Source organism: Amphiprion ocellaris, chromosome 3 (assembly GCF_022539595.1).
Source record: "Amphiprion ocellaris isolate individual 3 ecotype Okinawa chromosome 3, ASM2253959v1, whole genome shotgun sequence".
NCBI lineage: Eukaryota > Metazoa > Chordata > Actinopteri > Pomacentridae > Amphiprion > Amphiprion ocellaris.
In genome coordinates this window covers 16601713-16629365 of record NC_072768.1, presented here as the reverse complement: position 1 = coordinate 16629365, position 27653 = coordinate 16601713, and the positions used below count along the sequence as shown (strand labels likewise).

At 41.2% G+C, this 27653-nt stretch overlaps 1 protein-coding gene across 13 annotated transcripts in view; it reads right to left on the bottom strand.

Moving 5' to 3' along the window:
• The window catches only part of LOC111567068 (neuronal cell adhesion molecule-like), an 83409-nt gene that overhangs the window by 25670 nt on the left and 30086 nt on the right, over nt 1-27653 (bottom strand). For 12 of the 13 annotated variants that reach the window (XM_023267940.3, XM_055009101.1, XM_055009102.1 and 9 more), the window contains exons 2-3: nt 20266-20344; nt 364-531 (exon numbers count right to left, since the gene is read on the bottom strand). In XM_023267940.3, coding sequence (XP_023123708.2) covers nt 364-445 — 82 coding nt within the window. In that variant the 5' untranslated portion in view covers nt 446-531; nt 20266-20344. Of the gene's footprint in view, nt 1-363; nt 532-20265; nt 20345-26817; nt 26941-27653 lie in introns of those variants that run through there. The other variant, XM_055009099.1, reaches the window with a different exon arrangement.

The window sequence follows — 27653 nt, the reverse complement described above, 5'->3', positions numbered from 1 at the left end:
TTTCCATAACTGTACTGCAGCAGTACAAAGAGCCACCAGTGTTGTTATTTACAATACTATAGTATGTGTAATATTAATATACAATCAATATGCAGCTTTTAAAAATGACAATTTTCATCAATAGTCAATTATTGCTCTTTATATAAAAATGGTGAAAAAATAATCATTAGCTATACATTAATCTCACGTTTTTGACCCAACAGTCAAAGACATAATTCAGTTTTAGCTTAGCTAATTAGTTATCAAAGCAGTGAGTGAGTGACTAATGGACCGATGATTGCATCATGTTCAGACTAAATATAACACCTGAGATCACTCCATTCTGCTGGACTGTGTTGTGTGCTGTGTGATCTGCCGCCTTACGGTCTAGTGGGACCTCCAGCGCAGTGACCAGGTGTCCCAGGAACAGCACAAGCAGCGCTGCCTCCATCCTCCTCCTCTCCATCGTGACGCAAAGACCTGCCCCCGAATACAGCGACGCCCCGCCTCTCTGCTCAGTCACACCGTCTGAGGACACGTGCACGTTCACAACTACAGAGAGGGAGAGAAAACAAAAGGAAAGAAAGAGAGAGAACGTCAGAGATAAGAGGATGGAGGGCAGAACAGAGATTACTGGGTTGAACAGCACATCCAGTTACTTCAGCTATCAATCATAATACTGAGTTTGTTCTATTCTGTGTTCTTCTTCATCAGCAGCAGAGAGATAGAGAGAGAGAGAGGGAGAGGGGAGAATGAGCGAGACAGACACATCCAGCTCTGGCCACAGATCGATGCTGGTTGCCATGCATTGCAGTTTGCTGGAGGCTATCTTTTTGATCTGATGCATTCCAGTAGGGAGCGACCAGGCCCACGTGGGCTCATTTTGCTCTGCTAATCACTGTCGTGGTCACGATGCCATTAGGCTTCTGTGCCGTATCGATCACATCGGCTGCCACATGACATGCCAAGGGACAAGACAAAGGGGACACTCACTTTACTTTCCATTTTACTCTCAGCTTTATCAGTTTGATTGACTGACTGACAGACTGAGCCAGCAGCAAACTGATCTGCAACGAGGTCAGATTGCAGACACTGAAGTGTCGTCCTTTCAGGAGACTGCTGTACTGGGAAATATCATGTGTGACTGGACAGATCTTGGATCTCAGACATCTCCGTTCAAATGGGGACAGACTTTACAAGCTGAACAGTGTGTTTAGGTTAAGCTGAGGTTACTTGTTTGCAAAGTGGTAAAAGGCTTAGTGGCCATTGATTAAGTGCTAATTAAGTGAGGATTTACTTTAGTTACACAATGTAATCTAATCACGCCTCTATCACAGCACTAGTGTTGGATGGTGGAAGGACTATAATTGACTGGAAAGTGACTCTTTTTATTTAAAAAAAAAAAAAAAAAACTCTGAAAACTGTAGTGATACCCAGGCTTCAGAAAATTATCATAAGCAACAAATCAAAAAGACTTTACTCAGTTAAATTCATATTCATCAGTGTAATTCTCTGCTGCCACAAACAAATCAGTATTTTGTCTGAATGCAAACTATCAAATGATGAGTAAAAAGAAGGACGAAACTGAACTCAGGAGGAGTCGTTTTCTTACAACAACAGCAGTCTGACCTGTTATCTTGCCTTCCCTGCCTGTCTTACCGCAGGCATCTGCAGAATTAAAATGTCACAGCCTAATTTAGAGCACAGGCAGACTTAATTTGCCGCATTATCACAAAAGCACACCATCAAATTTGGGATATTAATGCTGGTTAGTGTATGAAAGAGCCGAACGGAGCCCTTTGAAGGTGGAGCTGCACATGTGTGTTGCTCTCTTGCCCCTGGGCGTTGGGGCGGGTCGGGGCGGCAGATGAGGGGGTGGATGCTGTGTCTGGGACCAGAGGCTAAGACAGCCAGGCAGTCAGACCTGGTCCTGGCCCGGTCCTCCTTGGGGAACGGGTGTATTTGTTAGCTCTGCCCTACAGTCATGGAGCAGAACCGACCCCAGAGCCGGTGTCTGGTAGCACAGGGAGAGATGGAGGCTAACGTCTGCTGCCCTCGGCCTCAACTACACCTCTCCCGGGAAGGCCTGTATTATTCGCCGAGGGCAGCCAATCACAGTGCCGCGTACACCATCAGGCAGCTCTGGCTTGGGATTTCACATAGAAAGATCCAGGGGGTCATTTCATCAAGCTCATTTGCAGGCAGCAGGCAGAGGTGGTGAACCCGTTCACATTCATTCCTTCAACATTTATTTTCGACTTGCTATGTGTTAGAAATTTAGGAACGCATGTATTTTTCGCCGACTCCATTTATGCTTATTAGTAGCTGAGAGTGAGCAGTCACAGGTGAGGAATAAAAAAAGAAAAAAGGACAGCCTGTGACAGCAAGAGAATAAATGTGTTAATTATAAGTTTTATGGTGAATCCCCAAAAGCCTGGAGATTCTTATCTGGAATGGAGCCAGAGCTTCATCCAGGATTCATTTCCCAATTTAATGAGGTGTAGCAGCTCAGCTCCAGCCGGTCAGCATGTGTGTGTCTTTGTGTGCATATTGGATATGTGTGTGCCTGTATTCATTTGAGTGTGTGTGTGTGTGTGTGTGTGTGTGTGTGTACAGTATATGTGTGTTTCCTATAATTATCTCTGTGAGCTGCAGTGATACAAGGCCAGCCCCTCACATCCCTCTCACAGTAGGATGACAGTGGAAATTCAAGTGGGGCTCTTAAGACGAACCAACCGCCAGAGCCCGAAAACATCAGTAAGAATAAAAGTTGAGAAAAATAGCCAGTCTTTATCCTCTTCAAATGAATTCATGTTCTTAATTCTAAAACTTCCACTTTCCCAATGTAGTAACGCTTAGATAATGAGTGCATTTTAAGCTCCGCTGCATTTTAAAGAAGAAAGTTCAAAACCCATTTCTCATTTGAATATAATTCTTCAAGGAGACTCACAATCAGAAAAATATCTACCTCTGCTCTTGAACCCTCCTTTGCATCCTTTGCTGACAGAAGCGGAAAAAGCCAAAGTCAATAAAGCTCCCTCGCCGACGCCCAGATAAAAACCACACTACAGTTTGGAGAGCTGTGCCAAAAGCTGTCAGACTGCTGATAAAATCGAACAGGAAATGGTCTCTTAGAAAAAAACACGACAAGTTGGTAAAGACACTTCCAGTGAGGATTTTTTGCCTATTTTTCAAATAGATAAGGATGAGAGGATAAACTATAGCAGGCTACTGTAGCACTTTTAAAACTCAATACAATAATTAATCAGCCTCATGAAGACAACTGCCAGTGTTTAAAGGACCACATCTGTTTTGGCAAGTTTTAGCTTCTTAAAACTGCAGTATCTGAATGTCAGTATGTAGGAGGCAATAGAAATAAGATGCAAGCACACATAAGATATTAGCATCTTTTTGAGTAATACGGCGAGGGTATTATATAAGCATCTATCGATTTACACATCCACAGAGCATCATTCATTCATTATGAAACTCTGTTTTGGTCTCTTCCATCCTGAGGGAAATAACTGGATTTAATAACTACTAAATGCTCCACTTGGTTAACCAGTCTGTTGCTAACACTGTCTGTCAGATATTTGGTGATGCTGCACAGTAAGGAGCACACTGTTTTTCTAGTTACTGTTTTCTTAACTCCTGCCTAAAGCAGCTAAAAACAATGCCATGACAGAAAAAACCAAGAGCAAAGTTTCAGGATATTTAACTGAAACAATGACCCGAACGATGCTAAAATGCCAAATGCTAGACATGAGGGGAACTGCTAACTAAGAGTGATTTACTCACTGCAAGTTAGAGCTGCAAATGTCACTTTATCTGCAGATTATCTTGATTAACTGATTAGTTATTTGCTTTGGAAAATGTAAGGAAACTGGGAAAGTTTCAATCAGTGATGACATCCTCAAATGACTGGTTTGGTCTTTTTTTTTTGTTCCTTCCCACCGTCGCTCGCAGGGAATCCAAAGGCAACGCTGGATTGTTGGGTTTTCTGTTCTCTGTTAGTAATTCATAAGATCTGTACCTTGCTATGCTAAGCACTTTAAGAAGACATATGTCGTGAATCTGCACCATATAAATACAATTTAATTGAAAATTCAATCAAAGAAACCAGAAAACACTTAAATGTAACAAAGCTGCAACCTTAGATCTTAAATTTCTTAGAAAACTACTTAAACCAACTGATCGATCATCAAAATAGTCAGTGATTAATTCATTAGTTTACATCTAATCAAGTAATCAAAGCAGCTCTACTGCAATTGACCCCTTTCACACTCACACACACACACACACACACTCACACACACACACACACACACACACACACACACACACGCACACACACACACACACACATGATCAATTGTTAGCAGAAAAATATTGATTATGGCAGCTTTAGGCACTAGCCATTCATATTTTGTATTTTTACCACAGATTTTGGAATACATGCTACAGAATGATGCCATTTCTCAATGCTTCTGGCAACCATTTAGTTTCCAGATATTTGCACAAGATATGAAGACGTATTTACAACTTAGATGTCATCTGCAAACCACTGCAGTGAACATCAAACCGTATATCATGAAAAATTTAGGAACCACTCTGTGCTTAAATTGCAGTCATGAATTAAGTTAGGGGAGTTTGCATTTCATTTTTGTGCAGCTTAGGATTAAATAGAAATGAATGCTTGCATCGCATAGTTAGAAAAAGACCAAAATCTCAAACACAGCTTCATGGTTTGCAGAATGTCTAGATTTGCTATTAAGTCATGCCATTATAAGAACTGTTCAACATGCAAAGCTACTATTAAGAACATTTAAATACCACTAAACAACCAAACTAGTCAGAATTTACGTCAGCAGAGTGAAAGCCTGTAATGTTAATTAGTGTCTACAGCTACATGAGACCACCTTCACTCAGGACTTGCTTTTCATTTTGTCAGAAAACACACAGCTCTGTAAAAGCTGCATTGAGCTGTCTGGCCTCTCATTCAATCGGCCTCTTCAATTACTCCATTGTCATTTTCCCATGCCCAGCTACTTCACCATCCCAAAACTAATTGGTTTTGTGCACATGTCAAACACGTAGCACATGCAGCCACACACACACACACACACACACACACACACACACACACACACACACACACACACACAGAAATATATAGGATAGGGGACATTCTTGCAGTCTGTCTGAAGAACGCGAGGGTCAGGACATGTCTGAGCACACAGATGGAGCTGACGGGGGCACGAGGGCTGAGAATGGAAGCAGACCACAGTGTAAATGAATAGCAGTCCGCAGGGAAGAATCCCAGCTGAATTTCCCTCACAGCAACGGATAATACTACATCGGATGCTTTATGCAAACCATTAGCACAGATATTGTCACTGCCTGTGCCAAACAGTAATGATGCAACGCTGCAACCATGACAGATTCACTGCTATTGCATCAGTACTGTACAGTTTTAACGTTTATGATGAAAGAAAAGCCCTTCTGTCATGCCAAGCACCCTAATTAACGTCCATAATCAGCGCTATTGATGGCTCATGCAATCAGGGGTTTGTGAGCCTCGGTACGGCCTTAATGAAGCAGCAGGGATCTCCTACCCATGACTGAATGGAGGGAGTATAATGATGAGAATGGCTCCATGCTCAGGAAGGTTTTGATGAGAAAACGGATAAGGTTGGGAGACTTTATTTTTCTGAGGCTTCCGGGTGCTCTCGATGCTTGCTATTCACGCCTGGAGCTGCATGCATTTCTCTGAGTGCCATTAGACATCTATGGGGGAAGAGTGAAGCTGCTTAAAAGGCTTTGCTATAGAAGACAGTGACACCGTCCTTCACTGGCTTGTCAAAGGTTGAGAAAGTCACAATCGTAAGGCTTTAAATGTGAAGCAATGTTCTTATCTTCTCTGTAGGTAACCCTTAATTACTTGGCTTTTCATGAGCCATGAATTCACAGGCATAATCAGTGATATGAATTAAAATCACGATGAATGAGCCTGAATGTTCAGTGGCTTTGACTGATACCTCTCATGGGCCTATTATGAGCAGCTACAGGACCACAATGGAAATTCTATGGGTAGGCTTCAGCGTGCGTTTCCCATAATCTTCTCATTAGCTTTTATAATTGGGGTCCATATGCAAATAATTGGTGTGGTTAACATATGAATTGGTGCCTGTTGTTCGGGGAGACCCCGCAGCTCAAAAACACACCAGAGCCTTTCATCTGCACTGTACAACGCAAGACAATGAAAGATCTTCATTCATCTGCTCCATTGTACGTCGTTTGTATCCTACTCTTTCAAGTCTCTGTTGTTGGATGAACAATGCTGGCTAGAACTACAGTAAGTTTAGATGCACAGTCATATAATCCATGTTAGATGTAAATCAAAGCTTTTGTCTCTGTACATGACTGATAATAAACATGCACCTGATGTGCACTCCACCTGTTACTGTAAAGTTTAACTCCAGTTTTGTATTGGAGACTGCAGGAAACCTTTAACCTTTTGATGCACAGCATTGGTCAAAAGTGACCCATATTCAATGGAAAATTGGTATCTCTTGACCCATGTTGTGCATCAAAGGGTTAAGAAGCAGGATTGGTATAATGTCACTAATAAAACAACAGGAGTAGACTCAAGTTCTCTTCTCCTCTTTGGTTCCCCGGTGGAAGAACGAGTTACCAAACTCTGTTTGAGCTGCATAATCCCTCTCAGTCTTTAAGAAAAGACTAAAGACCCAGCTTCACTGAACACCTTTGCACTTGACAGACTGCAATAAGCAAAAAAAAAAGGCACTGCCTGTAGGCACCAAGGTCCTATTATCACACTTGAACTAGTTTTATGGCACTTGACTATATCCTTGCTTGTGTTGTCTCTACTCTCAGATGTGCATCGCTTTACATAAAAGCATCTGCTAAATGAAATTGTAGGACTGTAAAAGTACTTTTAAAGAAAACCATATTTGGAAATAACAGTTGGTATATTTTGGCTTCTGCTGCATTCATTTCGATTATTCTTCCTAAAAGCTGTGGCAGACAAGTCACCCAGCTTAGAGGAAGAGCTATATTATATCTCCGCAGTGGGCCCTTAAGGATTCGTGGCTCTGTTTTCGAAACTCCCCCAGCTATCAATATAAAACCGCACTTAATTCTAATTGGCATCTGCTGCTAATGCAACATGTCCGGCAATTTGTTTAGTCCACCTCCTTTCAGAACCTCGCACATTGACATTCACTAAGCTTCCTCCCCATACATGCCAAAAACAGTCCGGGATTCGCTCTCTGTCCCCCTCTGCCCAAATGCTAATCACTGCCGGCGCTGGCACTTCTGAGAGAGAACTCCTCTTTAGCATGCAGATGGAAGCAGCACCACTAGATGAGACGGTGGTGTTAAGGAGGAAATCCCTGCCTGTTCAACCTGAAAAGAACCAAAAGGCAGTTCGCTTTCATCTTATCATCGCAGCCCAACTAAAAATGACATATAGTTGGTCAGTCATGTTTTCGCATTATGCCTGAGAGGCATAATGGTATCAGTGTATGAAGCCCTTGCTTTCTCCTCAGGATAATTGCTGGTGGCACATTGAAAGTCTTTCAATCTTTTTACTGCTTCGTAATGTAACAAAAACTATAAAATATTACTTAATGAAGTAGCAATTTCAGCAAGGTTGCATAAAGGCAAATCCCTCAAGTGCATTTACACACTTGTCACTTAACATCTGACTTGTACAGTAGCTCATTAATGTAAAATCATACAAGCTAAAAAGCATTGATTAAAATGAGATCAGGAGGCAAAGCAGCAGAAAGCTAAGTAAACAACTGAGTATCTGAACTTGACCTTTATTTAATAGCTTATCCCTACACTGTAATTACTTCTTAAAAGCAGGGGATTCCATATCCCTAAATATTCCTGCTTGTGCATGTTTGGATAAGCTTTCATACTCACTTACAGACATTTGCATATGCATCCTCCTTGTTTATGTGTGTTCACACATTGGCCCAGTGCAGGACGTCATGGACAGAGCTTGAGTATGCTTGCCGTGCCACATGAGAGCGTTATGGGTGAGGCCATTCATATGCTGAGCAGACGTTCATTGTCATGAACAAATGCAGGAGAGAGAGAGGAATGCATGCAAACTGGCTTCTTGAATAGCTAAAAGGACCCTCAAAATCCTCGGCATACAACGTCACAAGACACACTTTAGCCACAGAAACACAACAGCTTTGAAAAACGTAATCAACATAAAACCAATCTCATGCTCGAAGACAAGCAAATCCTTTCAGGCGGCAGACAGAAACCTCCATGCATACGATGACTCAGACACAATAGTTATGCTATATAATCCATAAGCCTCACAGTTCGGCACATGTGGGAAAATGTTTACTAGCTAAATATAGGGACTTTTCAGCAGAGCAGAACCACTCAAACTTGCACTCTAAAAGGGCCCTCTGTATCCATAGCAATACTCCCAATGCTCTTAGATCTCCATGCCAACAATAAGATGTCAACTCTGTCATCAAACACAGACACATGGAAAAAGTAGGGAACAAAGAGGCTCAGACCCATTTGTCATCTCACAAGTAACCTTTGAGAGAAACTGTACGCTTGACATCTGCTCAGCACTAGAAAACCTCTGAACCTCCTCTGTGCTCAACAAAAGACGTGTGATTAGAATCTCAGTTTGCCACCATGTTCACACCGGATGGCTTACTCTACATGTGAAGGGTCTCTCAAGATGGGGCCAATATGTGGAGTTTACATTAAGCTTAGGGGTGCCACAAAAAGAGTCTGTGTGAGACAGACAGTGCAGGAAATGTTCACCTCGAACTCACACAAACTAGAAGCTGTGATGTTTTGGAGCATGAATTCCTGTGGGCCATGGCCGGGGTAACACAAAGAAACAACGTCTATAGATAATTGCTATGAGTCAACAGCTGATACAACCAGGCCTTTCTGGAAAAAACACTACTGTATAATAAACACTCTTCTGGTGGAATTTGAAATGTGCTGATACAGTATGTAGGCAGGCAGGGAGCGAGTGGTCATTTACAGCTGTCTGCACTTTGTGTGGTACCATTCAGTCTAGCAAAATCTGCCGACAACATCAGATAACAAAGCGTGAACACTGACAGTGAGCTGGAACAATCTGTTACCACTGTGAGTTACCACAACATGTCATTTAAAAATGAGAAAGTAACAGGTGGACAAAGGCTCCGAAGCCTATAGTCTTATCGAATCCAATCTGTATCCTGTGGCCATTATGGTACTTATAATCAGACTAAACAGCAGGGTGGAAACTATTTACAGAGCTGAAAATGATTCAGAGGCATCTCAAGTGAAAGAGATGAAACAAAATGACCTTTTAAGCATGTAATGTTTATAAGAGGAGCCTAGTAAAAATGCAGAGACATCTAAAATATTTTGAGATTTAGAGTCTACGACCATGGTAATGGAAAAGCAAGGCTCTCCTCTGGACTAAGTGCTAACACCAGTGTGCTGACATGCTCACAATGACACTGTTGACATATTCATTTTTCATCACAGCAACTTACAGTTTGCTGCAAGATTGCTTTTCTTATATTAGAAATTGTGGGAACAGATCAAGTTAATAATGGGTATTTTAACAACCTATGTAATAACAAATATTGTAGATCTATCAAATTAATAATAAATTAAATTCAATGATTAATACAGTGATAAGAGATGCGCTATGAAACTTGAATCTTTCCCTCAGGATTAATAAAATATCTATCTATCTATCTATCTATCTATCTATCTATCTATCTATCTATCTATCTATCTATCTATCTATCTATCTATCTATCTATCTATCTATCTATGGGGCTATACAATCACTGCCAAGGTCAAACTAAGCTTTCTCCCTATAAATGGGTGCTACCCAAAAGCCATTAACCGCTACAGAAGTCTCTGTCATGGTGACCTGACCCATTGCTGGCTAAACTCCCACAATGCTCTAGGTCACACAAGTATCAAAAACCACTTCACCCATCCACAAAAAAATCTGAATTCAAACATGACACACCTAAAATAACAATCAGAAGACTACACATTTAATAATTTGGAATTTAACAGAAGCATACCCACAACTATTTGCATTTGCAAACACTGAACTCCTCGAAAGCTGCGAGGCGGCTTCCTCGAATCACTGCCGTGTTGAACACAGCAAACGAGCTGCAGTCTTCCATGTCATCAAACCATAAGAGACCTCACCTGGTGGCACAAACAGGTACTACAACAAATCTACTACATATTTTCTAATACTTGTGTCCTTTGTTTTTTGACTTTTTAGTTCAAATTTTTTAATTGGTTAAATTATTAACACAATTGATCAAATAATGATTAATCATTAACATCCCCAGTATGTACAATTATACCTGTTAAGACATTAACGTAGCAATGAACATAAGTACAGTTCAAGTACAACTGTGACTGTATGACTGTCTATGGTTTTGTGGGTAGTGGACAGTTTGGAAGTTTAACCAAAGTGATCACTATTCAACTGTTTTTGAGACACAAAATCACAAATGTTGTGGTTATGCTACAGGAAAAGTCAGGGGATCCGTGCAAAATTTCATGTCAGTCCATTCAATAGTTGTTGATTTATTCAGTCTACATGTAAGTAGGCCACCATGACTGGCCATCATTGCCACCAGCAGTCATGTTGCTTCTGTGGCGACAAAAGAGTAGAATCCACAAACATCACAAAAAAAACGTCAACATGGACTGTACACTGCAACAATCTGCTACCATTATGTGTTGCCACAACATGTAATTTAAAATTGAGCAAAGTATGGAAAAGTAATCTGTGAGAAAATCTGCGTCAGGTGGACGAAGGCAGCGAGTTCTAGTGTTATTGAGTGCCACCTCTACATTCACAGAGCGCCACAATAGGCCTCTCCTGCAGTTTCCCTCCTCCTCCTCCTCCTCCTCCTCCTCCTCCAGCCCCTTCCACTCCACTCCACCTGTGTCTGTGAAAGGTCAGCACAGAGGAGGGTCCTCGCCCCCTCCCCAGACCCACAGCTCCCACTCCACAATCATCCCCAACACTGGAAACCAGTGCCAGGAAACTCAATCAAAGAAGGGCTTCAGAGGGCTCCAGACCTCTCAAAACCCTCCATTGTCTCCAGAAGGCTTCCCCACACTGCGGCTGGTCTATATGTAACACTGTAAGAGGAGTTGCTCATTACTGCCCGTCCCCGGTCTCACTTTGTCTCTTTTGTGTGGCTGAGGGAAGAATCCAGTTGCCCAGGCGGGCCAATAAAAGAGAGTGCAGTTTGGTAAAAAAAAAAAAAAAAAAAAAAAAAGGAAAGAAAAGAAAAAGACAGAAAGAAAGAAAATCAGAAAGGGAATTAATTTGTAGGAGTGGATGATGACAAGACACATATGTTGCCTGTTGTTTGAGGTGTCTCATATTCACTGTGCTAGTTTGACATAAAAGAGACACTAATGCATGACTGTCACCTGTTGTGTCAATGCCAGACGGTACTTTAATGGCATCTGTTTAAAATTTGCCATTCACCCCACGAGTTAGAGTATTGACTGATAGACACACCACACCACAATGTGTGTGAATGTCAGAGCAATCCATTATCACATAAAGGAAGCACTATGTAACTGCCCCCTCTCTCACTCTCTCAGCCCCTCCTCGGCTCTATTCAGATACGGCAGGTGAATACAAATCATTTCCCCTCCGCTGCTCTCCAAAAGGACTCACCATCCAATTTCAGACGTAGAGGACACAAACAATAGTCCTTTCAAAGTGTGAGAAAATCAAATCATGGTCTTTTTTTTATTGAAAGACACAATCAGGAGTTAACCCTCCCAAAATGCTAAACCATTTCTGAAAAATGGAAAATAGATTATTTTTTTTCCTGCATGAGCTGAAGTTTGCATAATAGACATTTACATTTTAGCTCAATAAATGACCCAAAACGATCGATAGACGAGCAAAATTAATATTCAGACGACTCGCTACCTGATTACTCAACTAATAATTTTGACATTTAATTGAAATGACATTTTGTTTGTGACTGAATGAGGTGTTTCCAATGCGTTTTTATATTCATTTCATACGCTCAGTATCAGTAATTACAGTGGATGCTAAGCTGGACATAAGCATCATAAAGTTTTTATTATTTTATTGTTAAATTTTTGGTAATAAACTGGCCTTTCAATGCACTTTCTTCAAGACTTTTGTTTGAAAAAGTTGCATTTTGTTACGTTTTGTCTTATTTTCATTTTGGAGACGATATTTTCAGCTAATTTCGTTCACTAAAGAGTAATGCAGCAAATCATCACTCCAGAGCTATTGTCAGCTTAGATTTAATACTCAAGATATTGCTTTCACTTGCACACATGCACACACATCTTACTTCTCCAACCGTCAAACACAATTTAATCCACATAAGAAAACTTATTCAGCAAAATACACCACAACACAAGCAGAAATGTTGCTTATTGTGACAATAACGTCTGTTTGCTGCACTGATCCAAACACTGACTTTCAGCCAAGCCTGAATGAGCTTTGATTACACTGGTTTGAGCTATGGCCACTCTATTCCAGGAGTCAGGTTTTCATATGCAAAACTAAACAAACAAGTCGGGTGAAAGCGAACAATTCATCAAAGATATCCCTGAGTAAACTCCTCTGACTATATGAATTGAAGAGCGGCGCTGTGAATTTTCATTTTAAATTCCCTTTCCAAAGATGTTAGATGGAATTTGATCTAATTAAGTTCTGAGGCTGAGAAATTTGTGATATTCTACCAGAAATGAAATAAGGAGAGAGATTACATCTCCCTTAAGCGGATGGAAGTATTTTTTGTCAGCAAGTAATTGGATGACCCCATTTTATTTGAAGGATTGGATTTTGTGAAATTAGAGAGAAAGAGTTTTGAAGATTAAAGAATACAACGGAAAGCCCCTGGTGATGAGTGACTGATGGTGACTGTTGGCGCTTTACCAAAGCTCATAGTGAACATGTTTCTATCTGTCTCATGGGTCTGCATGACTGAAATGGTAGCTAATGAGCATTAATGATACTAATAAAGGACTTAGCTTTCTCATAAACGCAGTGCCTTTTTATGATCTCCGGAACTCCCCTTCAAAGTTCAGTTGATGATGAGTAAATCAGAGCCCCAAAACCAAAAAAAAAAAAGACAAAAATGCTGGTGTTATAACTCAGAGATTTTCCCTTTTACATCCATCATTTGGAGGGTTTGAGTGTATTTCGAGAGGGTTTGGTGTTTTGCCCGGAGGTCGTCGCAGCTCAGACAAACAGTGCTCCATCCTTACAGATCATCCGGCCCCATCAGAAATAATGGCCCCGACTAGAACTGCTCCATCAGCACTCATTTGTCAAGCGGTGATTCCGGAGGAAACATTGCTCCCATTTAACACTAACAGTCCACCCGGCTTCTGCTAACAGCTTCTGTCCTGCATCTGTCTGTGAGAGACTGAGACTGGTCGCTAATGCAGTAGAAGTGTCTGCTCAGTGTAGGATAATGGCTGGGTGAGGCTTTAGCCGGGTTTGTGGTGTTTGTCTTGCTGTGTTTATCGTGTATTGCAGGTAGAGGAAAAGGCCAACACTGGGAGGTCGAACAGTATTGCTGGACATGGTACGTGTTACTTGCTGCCGGGGAAAGAGATCAGAGGTGCTTCACTTTGTTTATGCCCCCAGGGTTGAACATGACAGAAGAATGAATTAGTGCCGTAACAGATGCAGTATACTATCTCTGCAGAAACCACCTCAGCCACATCTGTCTGCACACAAAGAATGAATAAATGCATTTCCTGCTGACCTACGACCACCATAAACATTCAACAGTGTGTTTCAAACAGAGATACACAGCTGAGCAGAGATTTATATACTCATACAGTATCCAAGGTTTGGTGTATAGAAAAAAAAAACTTTTCTCAACAAAAAAATACAGAAAAATATGAAAAAATATTTCCATATTTGTCAAGCTAATAAAACCAAAATTATTCCGTGTTAAATCCTGTAATACACAGGGCAGCCTGTATAAAATTGGTGAATATTTATAGAGAAGCTTATTAAAAAAGACACTTTCACTCTGTGCCAAAAAAGTATCACAGTTTGATACAGTCATAGAGATTAATCAGGCTAATTAAATGCCATTTTGAGATAATCAGCCTTGGCTGATTACCAGAGGGATAACTAACAGGGGTTACCTTGGGGCAGTCTGCTCCACCTACTGGTGCCTGACTAGTACCCACAGCTAATTGATCGCTTTCCATGGTGCACATGGGGTAAGACAAATCCACAAACAGCAGCACAGCACAGTGTGTTGTCAACAGGAAGTGACAAAATGCACTTATCGCAACATAACAAATATCAGACTAATAGTAAGAGATGCCGCTATCAGCTGATAAATGCCGTTAAGTGCATAAAAAATCTATTAAAAGATATTTACTGCTAGTGCTTTCTAAATTTTGACTTATCTGCATTGTAATACAAGTACAAGTAGTTTTCGTTGTAGACAGACTCACCTTTACAACACGTTTTTTTCTGTGCATAACCCCTTTGCACTGTTTTCAGTATTTTCATGATTTGTCTACCTCAGTGTATGAGTAGATGCAAGTGATGAGCGTGTTATAATGAGTGCACGCTTTGCATAGGTTCATCATGGCCCTCGGTAAAGACACAGCCAGCTAAGAATTTCATTGCAGTGATAACTTCTTAATTGCGGCATATGACAACAAAGCCTTTGACTCTTTTGAATCCTGGGTAATTGTATCTGCGCAACCCACTTTCAGAGCTATTTTCACAAGTACAGTAACTAGAGAGGGTCGTACGGTTGCACAGTTGGTTGCATGAGGATGAAAATTGTGTGTACTGACAGTATACTACATTATGTGTATGATGGCTGATGTGAGGCGTCCACGCTTGTTTGCTTTCACAGACGATTCCAGATTTTTAAGCTCAAAATCAGATGCAAAAGCTTGCAATCAAAACTGGAATTCTCCCTGTGGTAATTCCAACTCAGATGTTTGCGTGAGGTTGTTAAATGATACAGTAACTCCAACATTACAGGTGCTAGCAATAACAACACGGCTCAGTTCCATTCAAGTACTCTAACACATGATGTCAGTTTCGTTTTAGAATCTATACAGAAACTACTTTGACTAAATATGTGCTTACAGTAATGTTTTTCATTGTGAAATGTCACTGGTAAATGATCCAGGAAAACAAAAACTGAAGAAACTAATCATTACTGCACTTGGACATGATGTAACTCAGAAACCACTAGAAAACAACACATAAAACCTCTAACATTCCTGCTGTTTGAGTGTGCCATCATCACGTTTCATACTTACTCATTCCTTTACACTCTCTCTCTTTCCCAGCAGGTATACAGAGAGATTTCTCATTAGAATTGGCTGAGCTGCAGGTGAGCGAGGGGTTACATCGAAATTCAGGCATTTGTATTCCACCACAACACCCAAGGAGCAGGCTGTTTATAGTGATGAGCAGATAGACTTGGCCTTGAACCAGGCCCCACGCCTAACAGCCACATAAATCATTTGGTTTCTTCGAGGCCATTCCAAACAGACAGATCCCACCAGCGTTTGAAGGTGTGAGGGCAGTCTTCTCTGTCCAGAAGCCACATCAATACTGTGAATCAGATAAAAGTGACCTTTCGACCTCATTGACAGGGTGAAAAGGGTTCACCAGTAGTTCAGATTTAAAAAACGAATACAAAGACCTGTAATCATGCAGAGTCGGTAACGTATTCGAACCACATTTATGCATCAAAACCTAGTCTTGGATTTTCTCACCTGCTTTCTCACTGCCTAAATGAAAAAAATTAAATAAAATTTTAGTAGGCACACATTTCTCTTTTTCAAAAAAAAAAAAATCCATCCTCTTAGGTCAGTAGAGTATTCTGTCAGAACATCTTGCTTTATATAGCTCATGTGAAAAAGGCAGCTGCTGGAGGATTTTTAAGAAAAGTTGCTTTTTGGCTTTCTTGTGTTATGATGACTCTGGGGATGTAACAAGCCTGATTCTTTAATTTCATTTTATAAGTGATTAGTATTGCCAACTACCTTAATCTGATCCTGTGTTTCCCTCCGCTGTCACACATGCATTGTACTTTTAAATATTTCAATTGATATGTGCAGCAAAATCAATCAATGTTTGATTAACTGATCATTTAAAATGCAGCACACTTTTATTGCTTGCGCACCGATTTTACAGGTAAAGCCGCAAACTCATGACACAGGTTGTAAACGTGGCTTTTATATATGTCACTGGGATATAACAGTGGTATTCTAAAAGATTCCAACCTTGCTTAATAAATGTGTACTGGCCAGAAGTCATTTGGCCTCCCAGAAGACTCTGTCATGGTGCCCCTTTCCTAGCTAAACAGCACAAAGATCTCGGGTTGCCAACCAGAGAAAGTCAGCTTCCTCTGGTTGCTACAGTATTAAACAGTAAGATGCACAACAAGATACTACAGCTAATCTACTGTACTTGAAGTGACTTTGTTTGGGACATCTCTAGTTGACACAATAAACGACAATGTTACAAAATGGCCAAGTGCAACCACCTGTGCTGAAGTGCTGCTCAGGCACTTATAGATATCACTAACGTTGCAAAAAAAGAGAAAAGGGAAAAAAAAGCTTAAATAGTATGGGAACCAGCAAGTGTGAAGAATAGGTATTTCCTAAAAGGCACGACTGGTTCACCTCACCGTATCATTGGAGCACTGAAAAACCTTTAAGGCCAGCTCAGCTGTGACTGGTAGGTTGAAAATAACTTGGAGTCAGTTGCTTCTGTCTGAACACACCATTACTGTTAAAGAGTTACATTATAATGCAAATACCAACCTGAGAGAAAGAGAGAGAGAGAATCCACAGCTTTATATTCCATAAGGCTGGACTACATAAATCCACACAGAGAGGACGAGCAGCAAAGGTAAAGGCCTTGAGGAAGGTTGTGCAGGTGAGAAGATGGAGATGGAAACCCGATATAGAACAGACTCTCCATCCTGACTGCTGAACAGTTTGCGAGTCAGTTGTGCATGAATCCAACTTGAAAGATGGTGATGAAGAGCAGAAGCCCCTTAAGAGGGGCCTCACCAACCTCTTTCACATCACTCAGCCTCTTTCTGTCCCTCGCTGTCTTTGTATCCATCAATTCATCTATTTGTTTATTCATGTCCTGCTTTCCGACACTTGCTCAGTGAGTCTCCCTTTCTGCTCTGCTTCAGAGACACTGACAAACACACACTCTCTCTCACGTACAGTAGACAGACCCGACTGTTGACACGGAGAATCGTCAGAGAATTGTCAGGCTCGAATCAAAGAGACACCTAAGAAATAGAAATGTCTTGATGCGAAACGACGAGCGCTGGGAGCAGCCCACGGGCCTTCTGTGCATGTATGAGTCCCACAACTCATCTGCAGCTTGTCTCATCTCAGACCTGCTGCTGTGTAATTTCCCTGCTTTCTAACCATGAGCAAGTAGATGACAACACTGCTCAGGTACACTCATTTTCATGAAAAACGAAAAATGTAGACTGTCTCTGTAAGTGGTTCTGTTTATACAGTGCTGTATTGGAATTGACATTTTTTGGCTCAGTGGTCATGAACGTTAAATTGGGAAAAACAACAATGACGAGGAGGTTAAAGTGCTGTCTGTCAGCTTTAATTAGAGGCTGTTTACATCAGGTTGTAGGTCTTCAATACACACACATTCCCCTTCTGTCTCCAGGAGAGAATGTAATTGGAGCAATGAAAGGGCAACTCTGGTTTGGTAAAAGACTTTTTCACATTTTTTCCTATTGTTCCTGTTTCGGAAGGGTCACTGCATGCCTCAGTTTGACTGTGGACAGAGGAGACATGATACAAAACCCAAGGAGAGAAAGACTGAAATGTCATGCGGTCAAAATTCTTGACCAGTTAGAAAGAGGGGATGGCTAAATGGGCATCATTCTTAGCTATACCCACCTCACACATGATTTGTGGCAATCTGGCAACATCATTGAGCCAGTAAAACAATGGAGTCAGGTGAAAATTACAATCACGAATGAGACACTTTGTACCCTACAAAATGAAGGCAAAATACATAAATTACTTATCTTCGCAATATGCCCATTGTGTCCACTGTGGGATCTGTCCATTGTTCCCATGCATTTGTGAGTGCTACAGTTAAATGCTACAAGTGATAAAACTAAAGAAATGGGCCCCAAGTTATTATTAGAAAGATTTCTTTGCAAAACCATGTTTGGCTGCAAATCATCTGCAGTAAACGACAGGTTGGATTCTTTGACTCACAGAACTTTAGTGGATCATTGGTATCTTCCCTGCTGCTTTCTGCATATTTTTGGAGTGTTTTCTGTGTTCAGTCTAGTCTTGAGCGAGTAAAACACATGCTCCTTTGTATTAATGGCAGGTGTTTGATTTGGAAAATCTAAACTGTGGCCTTATACCTCTTTGCTTGTGTTTTGTATGTTGACGACTGGTATTCCAGAGCTAGAATTGGTGATCTGAATAGGGCTAACAAAGCAATATGCAAAATCAACACAATCAAATGTCTTTAAAACAGCATTTGAACCTCAAAGTCAAATTTATTGCGTTGTGGTATGATCAAATATTGAAAATATATAAATTCACAAATATCTTCTGATTGCACCGTGTATGAAAAGATCACATATCTAATCTGTCTAATCATGTAAAGTCAACAATATCAGCTATTTCAGAACGGGCATAGCTTAGACGGAGTGATCCTTCATCTTGTTCCCACCCAGCCCCACTTTGCATCAAAACACATAAACAATAACACCACGCTCCCCGATGGCCACGTGAGGGAAACTGGTGAAAGACAGCAGCATAGAGGTAAACAGAAACCTCTGCGGCCTTCTATTGAAGGTTTGGAACCTGAATGCTGCAGCTCACAATAGACACTTCACGCCTCACTGTGTTTCAAACCGCGAATTCAGTCTGCAGCTCCTAAGTGTGGCCCTCATGACTCGGCCATTGAAAACTGTAGACTCAGCCTCTCTGTGCCTGCAGCACACATTCACAACAACAAGCCACTGCCACGGTGCAATGACAGGGGAGAAGCGGAAAGAATGAGGGATTCGGGGGCAGACTGACAGACGGAAAGGCAGAGGCAAAGTGAAAGATTGAAACAGGCACATAAATGGATAAACTGGGAGAGAGTGAAGCCCTCCCCCCCGCCGCCAAAAATAAAACAACTGTAGCACCAGCAGCAGAGGCAGATGAGCTCCAAGCCGTGAGAGTCCCTTAACTCTCCACTCAGCTGTGCATGCCGCCTCCCCGCCCGGCGTGGCGTGCTGCAAGGCCGAGGTGGGATCCTTCCTTCACACTCCACTGGGCGGTGGACACACATCACACCGTGTCGCCTCCACTCACCGAGCATTAGATCAACTCCCTGCTGAATCACGGACGCGCTTTCAGCACAGGAGAGTGAGGGAATGAGCCAGAGGTTACTGAGGGTCCTTTTAAAGCCCCTGTGTGAGCTGAGAGTCAATTCTCTGGGCTCTAATGCATCCTGAGACCTTCTGCTCGAGGGAGCTACTTTAGCTCTTAATTCTACAATCGCCATTAGGGAACTTTTCTACCTCTGCACGCTCGATTATGACATATTACATGTCAATAAGAGCGCGGCACTAGGCACAATTTAGGCCCTAAGTGCTATTTTGTGATTTCTAAGCATTGACGCCCACTGTCACAGCAGTGGGTGAGGATGAGAGGGTGTGTTACCTTGGCAACCATATGCATCAAACAGACAGTTGGAACACTAGAAACAGTGTTTTGTTTTAATTCGCTGCCAAACCTCGCTGCCAAAATGGATGCCGACACAAAAACACACTTTGCCAGCTGACAAATGGCAGTCAAGCAAGCGGTGACCTTTGCCTTACAGCTAGAACAAAAGAGACGGCGGGGAAAGAGTCGTAGGAAGGCTGGGTAGTCAGTCGCTCAGGGGCTTATGAGCTCCACAGAGAGTGTTAATATTAATAAATTCACACTCTGGTAGTAACACTCTGGTAGCATAGATGAAGATATTTAGACTGGGGACGATTGCCAGGCATGGCAACAGACTGACATCTGTGTGTGTTCACATGCTGCAGGAGGGGAAATGCCTTTGAGAAGAACAAGAGCGTTTGATTGTGAAGGGCCGGATGTTCACACTGTTTTGGAAAACGACGATGTGGTGTGGCGAGAAAAAAATGGATTGAAAGACTCGCAGAAATGTTTCCAACTTACCCAAGAAACCCAAATCCCCTCTGTCCTCCTCCTCCTCGATGGCTAGTCGTCTGCTTCTTCCTCTGTGGTTTTCTTCAATCTGGTTAAACAAAGGTAGAAAGATGTTACTATCATTTCTCTGGTCTTCCGCTGTGGAAGCAACCTGGACTTCACACCAGCCACAAAAGAAAATCTAATCTTTCTTAATAAGGTTTCTGGGGAGGATGTTTTGCGTTACGTTTTCTGACATCCAGTACATCAGTTTGACGTCACAACTATCTGTTTGGTTTTATTACAAATCTGCTAAGAATCTTTTTCATATTGGAAGTCTCCTGCTCCATCAGTCACAGCACTGATTACACACCAGGATGTTCCAACAAGAAATCTCTCCTTCCCATCAAACGCTTGGTCTTATGAAAGGAGACAGTTTTGTTTTTTTACACGTATAATCATTCGTGAGCGTGTTGACTCTTTGGAAAGGCACTTAAAACACTCCCAACTGTGACAAGTTTTGGAGGTAGAAAGAAGGCAAACACCCGAGCTGTGTAAACCAGAGCGAGAGCATGGATTTTCAGAGGCAGCAGTGTCTAATCCAAGCTGATAGACAAAAAGGCCTGTGGCTGAGAGCTGGAGGAGAGACACATCTCCTCCCCTCATCTCCCCTCTTGTCTTGTCTCATCTCCTTGATCTCTTCCTCTCTTATCCTACTTTCTTGTGTCCTTATTCTCTATACGTCTCCTTTCCATTCCTCTCCTTCTTATTCTATTACTGACTGTCACCCTCACTCCTGTCTTCTGCTCTTGTCCTCTTTTTCCTCTCAACTTGTTTCATTTTCAGTTACTTCTGAAATACTGCCTTCGTTTTCCTTCCCTCTTTTCACCCGTCCTGTGTTGCCTCTTGCTTTCTAACCTGCCATAACCGATCATCTTTTCTTCCTACATGTCGTCTCTTTCATGTCCACCCCGTCCTTCTTCCCCGTCATGAATTTGTCAGCCTTGAGGTCAGGATACCAGGCGGAGTCACACAATATGTAGAGGATAATGTTACATTTCAAAGACTGGCATAAGGATGTTTTGACATGTCTAAAATGAGAATTATTTTATGAAATCATATTTTCTCCATAACCAATGTTATTTCACCGAACAGGCTGACAACTGTCTGCTGCGATCACGTGTATTTCAGACCTGAACATGGAATCCAAATGATCACTTCCTCTCCTTACATCACTTCTCCTCTTTCAGCTTCACCCGCCTATCCGTGTACACTGCCATGTTCTTTTACCTTTTCCATCCAACACTCCGTTCTTCTTTGCCTGACCATCAAACACCTGGCAGTGGGTTTGAAATCCACTTTATAAATATATAAAAAACACCTAAATTTTACTATTTGTCAAAGAGAGAAACACTTAAAAGAGTACGACTCATTGGTATTTTAAGAAACCCCAAACAGCTCATCTGTGACGTACTGTTCCATCAGAGACATTGTTTAAAATCATTCTAGTTCATCAAAATCATTTTATTCTCCACGTCTCATTTAAAATGCAGCCAAAAGTCACAACACAAACATTCAGGGATGTTTCAGCTAAACTGGGCTGAAGTGCAGTCTGTGAACACCCAAGTAGATAAGAGTATGGAAACAAATTAAAAATGCAAATAGTTAAATATCTATACTATGTGTTGGTAACACCTGTGGGCACTTGGAAAAAAATTGAGATACTGATTCCAGGTTATTTCACTTTTGGTTAAATAAAAGATCAAAGAAACGCAACTTTTGTTTTCTCTTCATTTAAAACCTATGGGGTTGCACCATTGCTATATTTCACAAAATACAATGTGAACGTCTCTCTACTTGTGCACATATGTGTGCTGTTTCCATAGAGGGGCAGGACTTCACGTTTTTGTAAATAAAATGAGGCCAAAGTGAGTAACAATGTGACAGGAGCAAAACAAACACACTCAGAAATTGCTGGGGGTTCAGAGGATTAAGGTCAAGAGCTCATGTGAAGCCGCATTATGTAATGCAGATGTTTGTCCTATATATCTACAAAAATAAATATTTTTCATGCTTTATTTTTTCTATTATAATTGTCTCAATTGAGCTGCACAGTGGCTTGGTGGTTAACATTTTTGCCTTGTAGCTAGAAGATCCCCGCTTTGCATCCCCCATCTTTCTGTATGGAGTTTGCATGTTCTCCCTGTGCATGCATGGGTTTACTACAGGTTCTCCAGCTTCCTCTCACAGTGCAAAAACATGCTGAGGTTCTTTGGTAACTCTAAATTGTCCGTAGTGTGAATGCGAGCGTGACTGTCCCTATATGTAGCCTTGTGATAGACTGGCGACCTGTCCACGGTGTCCTCTGCTTTCACCCTAAGTCAGCTGGGATAGACTCCAGCCCCCCGTGACTCTAATGAGGATTAAGTGGTGTATAGACAATGGATGGATGGATGTCTCAATCACTTTCTCTTAATGACAGAAAGAATGTTTCACATCACAACTCCTCACTTTGATCATAAAAATTTGAGATGATTAAGGATCCAAAAAAGGGCCTACCCTGTTCTGATCTATTCTTTCTTTTTTTTAATTCCTACTTGAATATCTTCTCACATGTTTGAGGAGGTGTAAATCAGCTACAATGAAAGCTATGAGCCTTTGCATGCAGTATAAATCTAGTTTGAAAGTCAGGACTAAATGTGGAGTCGCAGAGTTGTCAGTAGTGGGAGATTATTCACAAATGTTTACAAATCTTTATTTCTTTTTTAATTGGTCTAAATAAAAACTATATCTCCGCTTAACCTAACAAGTGTACAGCTAGTTGCTCTGACTATTAAACTTCCGTCAGAAAAGATTTAGGCACCCATGTTTTCATTTATTGTATCTTCTTTTCTTTCACCGGTGAAGTCTTTATTATTATTTTATATTGTTGTCATGTCTTCATCCTCCCTTCTTCCATCTCACAGTTTTTAGCCTGAAGTCAAGACTCTCCATGCAGGCAGGTCTGGGAGATAATAAGACAGATGTGTCTTGATAGATTTTTTTATTAAATAAACATATAATAAGATATATAACTCTCTTTATAAGCCATGTTTTTAAAGGCAAAGAAAAAAAAGTGCTTTGCATGAAATGACCAGACCATGACTCACTTGCCAAGAAAATATGACCTTAACACAGTGTCACGGGTCAGAAAAGACTCAGATCTTCTGTCTTAACCTAAACTGCCCTTTTCATTTCCCTCCTCTTCTTTGGTAATCTCTGTAGATTGTATTTATTCTCTTCTCTACCGTCTGTCTGCTCGACCACCATTTGTTTTGTGCCCAATCCTCTCGTCTCTTTTCCTTAAACTGTGCCACAGTGAACACAGACACACCGTAAGGAATCGATGGGCAAAATGATTGAAGAAGCCGATCCAATTTACTTCTAGCAAAGGCTTATCGACTTCAGTCTGCTGCTCTAAATAAGAGTCTGGAAGCCCCATTGAGAGAAGCCCACCGTTTCCACACGGTTTAACACGAACACTGCTTTCTGCACCACTTCGCAGACACGCAGTCGTTAGCTGTAGGTTTACATTACCTCTGTTTCATATAAATAACATATGCAGTTTCTCTAAAGATTGCCTTTTTATCTTCCTAACCAAGATTTAACAGCCTCTGTGTGCTGCATCTTTGTAAATCAGATGTTTTCTGATGCTATTTTCCCAAAACCTTCATTATTTACTTCTACCTTTTGTACAATTTCAAAACTTACCCCCTTGCCCAGTCAGTATAAGACTTCTTACAGAATATTACAACAGAAAATCTGATCTTCTCACAGGCCTGAATTTAGGAGGATTCTGACCCAGATTTTAAAAGACACTGACATACATGCTTCTCTCTCAGAGCATCACATTGGATTATTGCTGACACCTCTGCTGACTCCATACCTGAGCAGAGACCTACAGATCAGCTACCATCTGGTTCAGCTCTTGCATTCAGACACACAGGAGCCACTTCATAACTTCTGCCTCTTTGTGCATGTGTTAGCGGTTGATTGCAGCTGGGATTTCTGAATAAAATACAGCAACAAAATGACCTTTCCACATCCTGCTTGAATAAGTCGAGGCCTGATCCCATCAAAAGCAGCTTCCCCTCATGACATCGAGCCAGCCGTCCGACCACCCCACCTCTGCCCTTAGACACCACAGAGTCAGCACAGCTCTGTCCAGCTTGGCTGCCATGGTGATAAGAAGGGGAACGGAGGGCCGAGACTGAAAATAGCCTGATACAGGACGCCGACAGTGGGCAGCAAGGAGGACTACAAAACACCTCACAGCAAGAGACGCAGAACCCTTAATACCTCAGAGAGGACTCTCGTGCCATGAGTCCCGCCAAGCAAAATAAACAGCTGAATATTTAATGCATCAACAGCACAATGACACTTCAGATGAAACAAACAAGAGTTAACAGTAAACGAATAAAGCAAATGGGATGATTCTGCAATAACAATACAATAAATCATATTGTATTGCTATTGCTTGATGCTGCAGCCCCCATTAGCTCTGTGCTCTGTGGAGCATTTTAGCATCTTTCTGCTCATCGTTTAAGTTTTACACGTGTCATAGTCAAAGAGACAAATGTTTCTCTTAGGAGTTGGTGGAGATCAAAATTGTGCAAAAAGGAGAGTGAATTTTGTACACAGATTGGTTAAGTGGACCAACAACGTTACTCCATATCTGCAATATGTAAATATCTAATGCTTTTATATCTACATCTATATAGATATAGATATAGATGTAGATATAGATACACACTACTGTTCAAAAGCTTGGGGTCACCCATGCAATTTCATGTTTTCCATGAAAGCTCACACTTTTATTCATGTGCTAACATAATTGCACAAGAGTTTTCTAATCATCAATTAGCCTTTCAACACCATTAGCTAACACAATGTAGCATTAGAACACAGGAGTGATGGTTGCTGGAAATGTTCCTCTGTACCTCTATGTAGATATTCCATTAAAAATCAACAGTTTCCAGCTAGAATAGTCATTTACCACATTAACAATGTCTAGACTGTATTTCTGATTAATGTTATCTTCATTGAAAAAAATAACTGCTTTTCTTTCAAAAATAAGGACATTTCTAAGTGACCCCAAGCTTTTGAATGGTAGTGTGTATTTATATATAAAATAAGTTCTCAGTAGCAACTTATGCTGTCCCAAGTGGCAATAAAAGTAAACTAATGCAAAAATAAATTAATTGCATTAAAAGTAAAACTGCATTACAAGTAAGTCATCCTTTTTGGGTAATTACATCATTTCTTGCAGACTGCATCTTAAGCGCCATTAATATGCAAATGTAAAATATTTAGTATTTACTTTTATATATGCTGACTAAACACAGCTTGTTTCATTCAGCTACAGCTGGGAAGTAAACTTAGAAAAGCAAATTAGTTAAGTGTAATGCAGTCCTACAGATCAAGAAACACATATTTAAGAGATATAACCACCACTAAAAGCCCAAATAATACCGAGTCTTGAGATATTTTTGCATGCACACCAGTAACACAAACCAAACAGTGTGTTTTCCATCATTCATGTTATGTAAAATATGACAAGTGCACAAGCATGTCCAGTAAAGTGAGATGTCAACAGGTTGCTGAAGCATGGCTCAGTGCAGATAATGCCAACTAACATGGTCTCACATGTTTCTCTAATGAGAGTCTGGTTGGTTTTCTCCTCCAAGCTGTGTTGTTTTGATGTGTGTCCTCAGACAGAGGAAAAGGGCCACAGCACCGGCAGAACGGCCTGTGGGTTTAATTTTAGAGTCCTGCCTAATGAGAGGCAGAGTGTGGAGTCAAACAGATCCCCGCCAAAGAGGGGAGAAATAATTAGAGTCGGAACACACTCTTTCTTCCCCCGTGATGAATTTACATTAAGGGACACGGCTCGCGAGACAGAGATGTGGTCCTTTAGCTGTTCCACTGAAGACAAGCTGAGATTCAGCAGAATAAACAGCACAATGAAGACGATCTGTGGATGTGAAAGTGCTGGGAAAGTGCAAACCATCCATGAAAATGTTTATAACGTGGCTGACTGTCAAAGGAAACAAGTTGTTATGGACATCTCTGCCAAAACAGTGTGAGGAGGAAATTTCACCACAAGAAATCTCTTCAGAGCTTCACCTATCAAAGCAACAGATTCTACATGTAGAATGAAAAAACTGAGTGGATGTGCTGTTTTAGTAAACATTTTGAAAATCATGTGAGGCTGCAACTGATGATTATTTTCTTATTGACTGATTTGTAGATTATTTTCTTGATTAACTGTTGTCAAAAAAGTGAAAAATAACCTTTTTTTTGTTTTCCCATTCAGCACCCTCTACTGTCTTGGTCTCTCCAATCAACAGCCTCAAAACCAAATATATTCAGACAATTAATAAGCTCAAACTCGGGAATGTATGGGTTAATCACTGATGATTCTTTTTGAGATGAAATATCTTAAGCAAGAAACCGACTTGGCAAATCACCTGCAGATCTTAGAAAGCATCCAAAGCTGTACTTTCTATTATGTGATCTTAAACAAAAAGGAGGATACGTCACCTTTATCTGTGTGTGTCAATAAGGTCAAATCCCCTCAGTCTGTGCATCCTTTACATGAGAGCATAGTTCCGTTGCCATAATCCCAGCGCCTCCGTACTCCTCAATGCTTCTGCTGTGACTGAGTGACAGTAAAGAGAGGGGAGCTGATTCCCTCACTAAAATCACCCCCCAAACACACCCACAACCCCTCCTCCCCTCCTCCCACGTCCCTCCCCTGACCCTCCCTCCCCTCTCACAGTGGGATTAAAACAACCTTTTGTCTCTCTACAATAGGGGTTAAACATTTCCTGGTATCACATGAACAGCCACCAGAATCCACAAAGTTACCGGGTGGGTTTTTCTTTTTTGGAAACATTTGTACAAGAGAGCATTAAAAATTCAAAAAGTTATTTGTTTGGTATCAGATGCAGCTGTCAGCGGAATGAGGAGATGACAGAGCATAACATCCTGCTGTATGAATTTGGCGGCGCATAAAAGCAAAGCCGACACTATAATTGCGTGTTAAATCAAAAGGCAGAGTGTACAGTAAAATAACTGTCAGCTGCACCGATTGTGCTCGAGTCAATGCAGCACTCTACATGTTCAATAGAGGGTGGAGGTGGAGAAGCAACAGAACAGCTACGCGAATGAAAAGAAAAAGCCTGAAGGCACATCCTCAAGACTTCCTTTCCCATACAGTTAGAAGTCAGAGAAAATGCTCACCTACACTCAACAGATGTCCCCGTGCAATCTAATCTAGTTGACTCAGTCAGGGGAAGCTTATTTATTGTCGACTCCTCACCGGCATTATTGCAAGCCGTTTTGAAAGAATAGATGTGAAAAGTCTTTTGACGTCC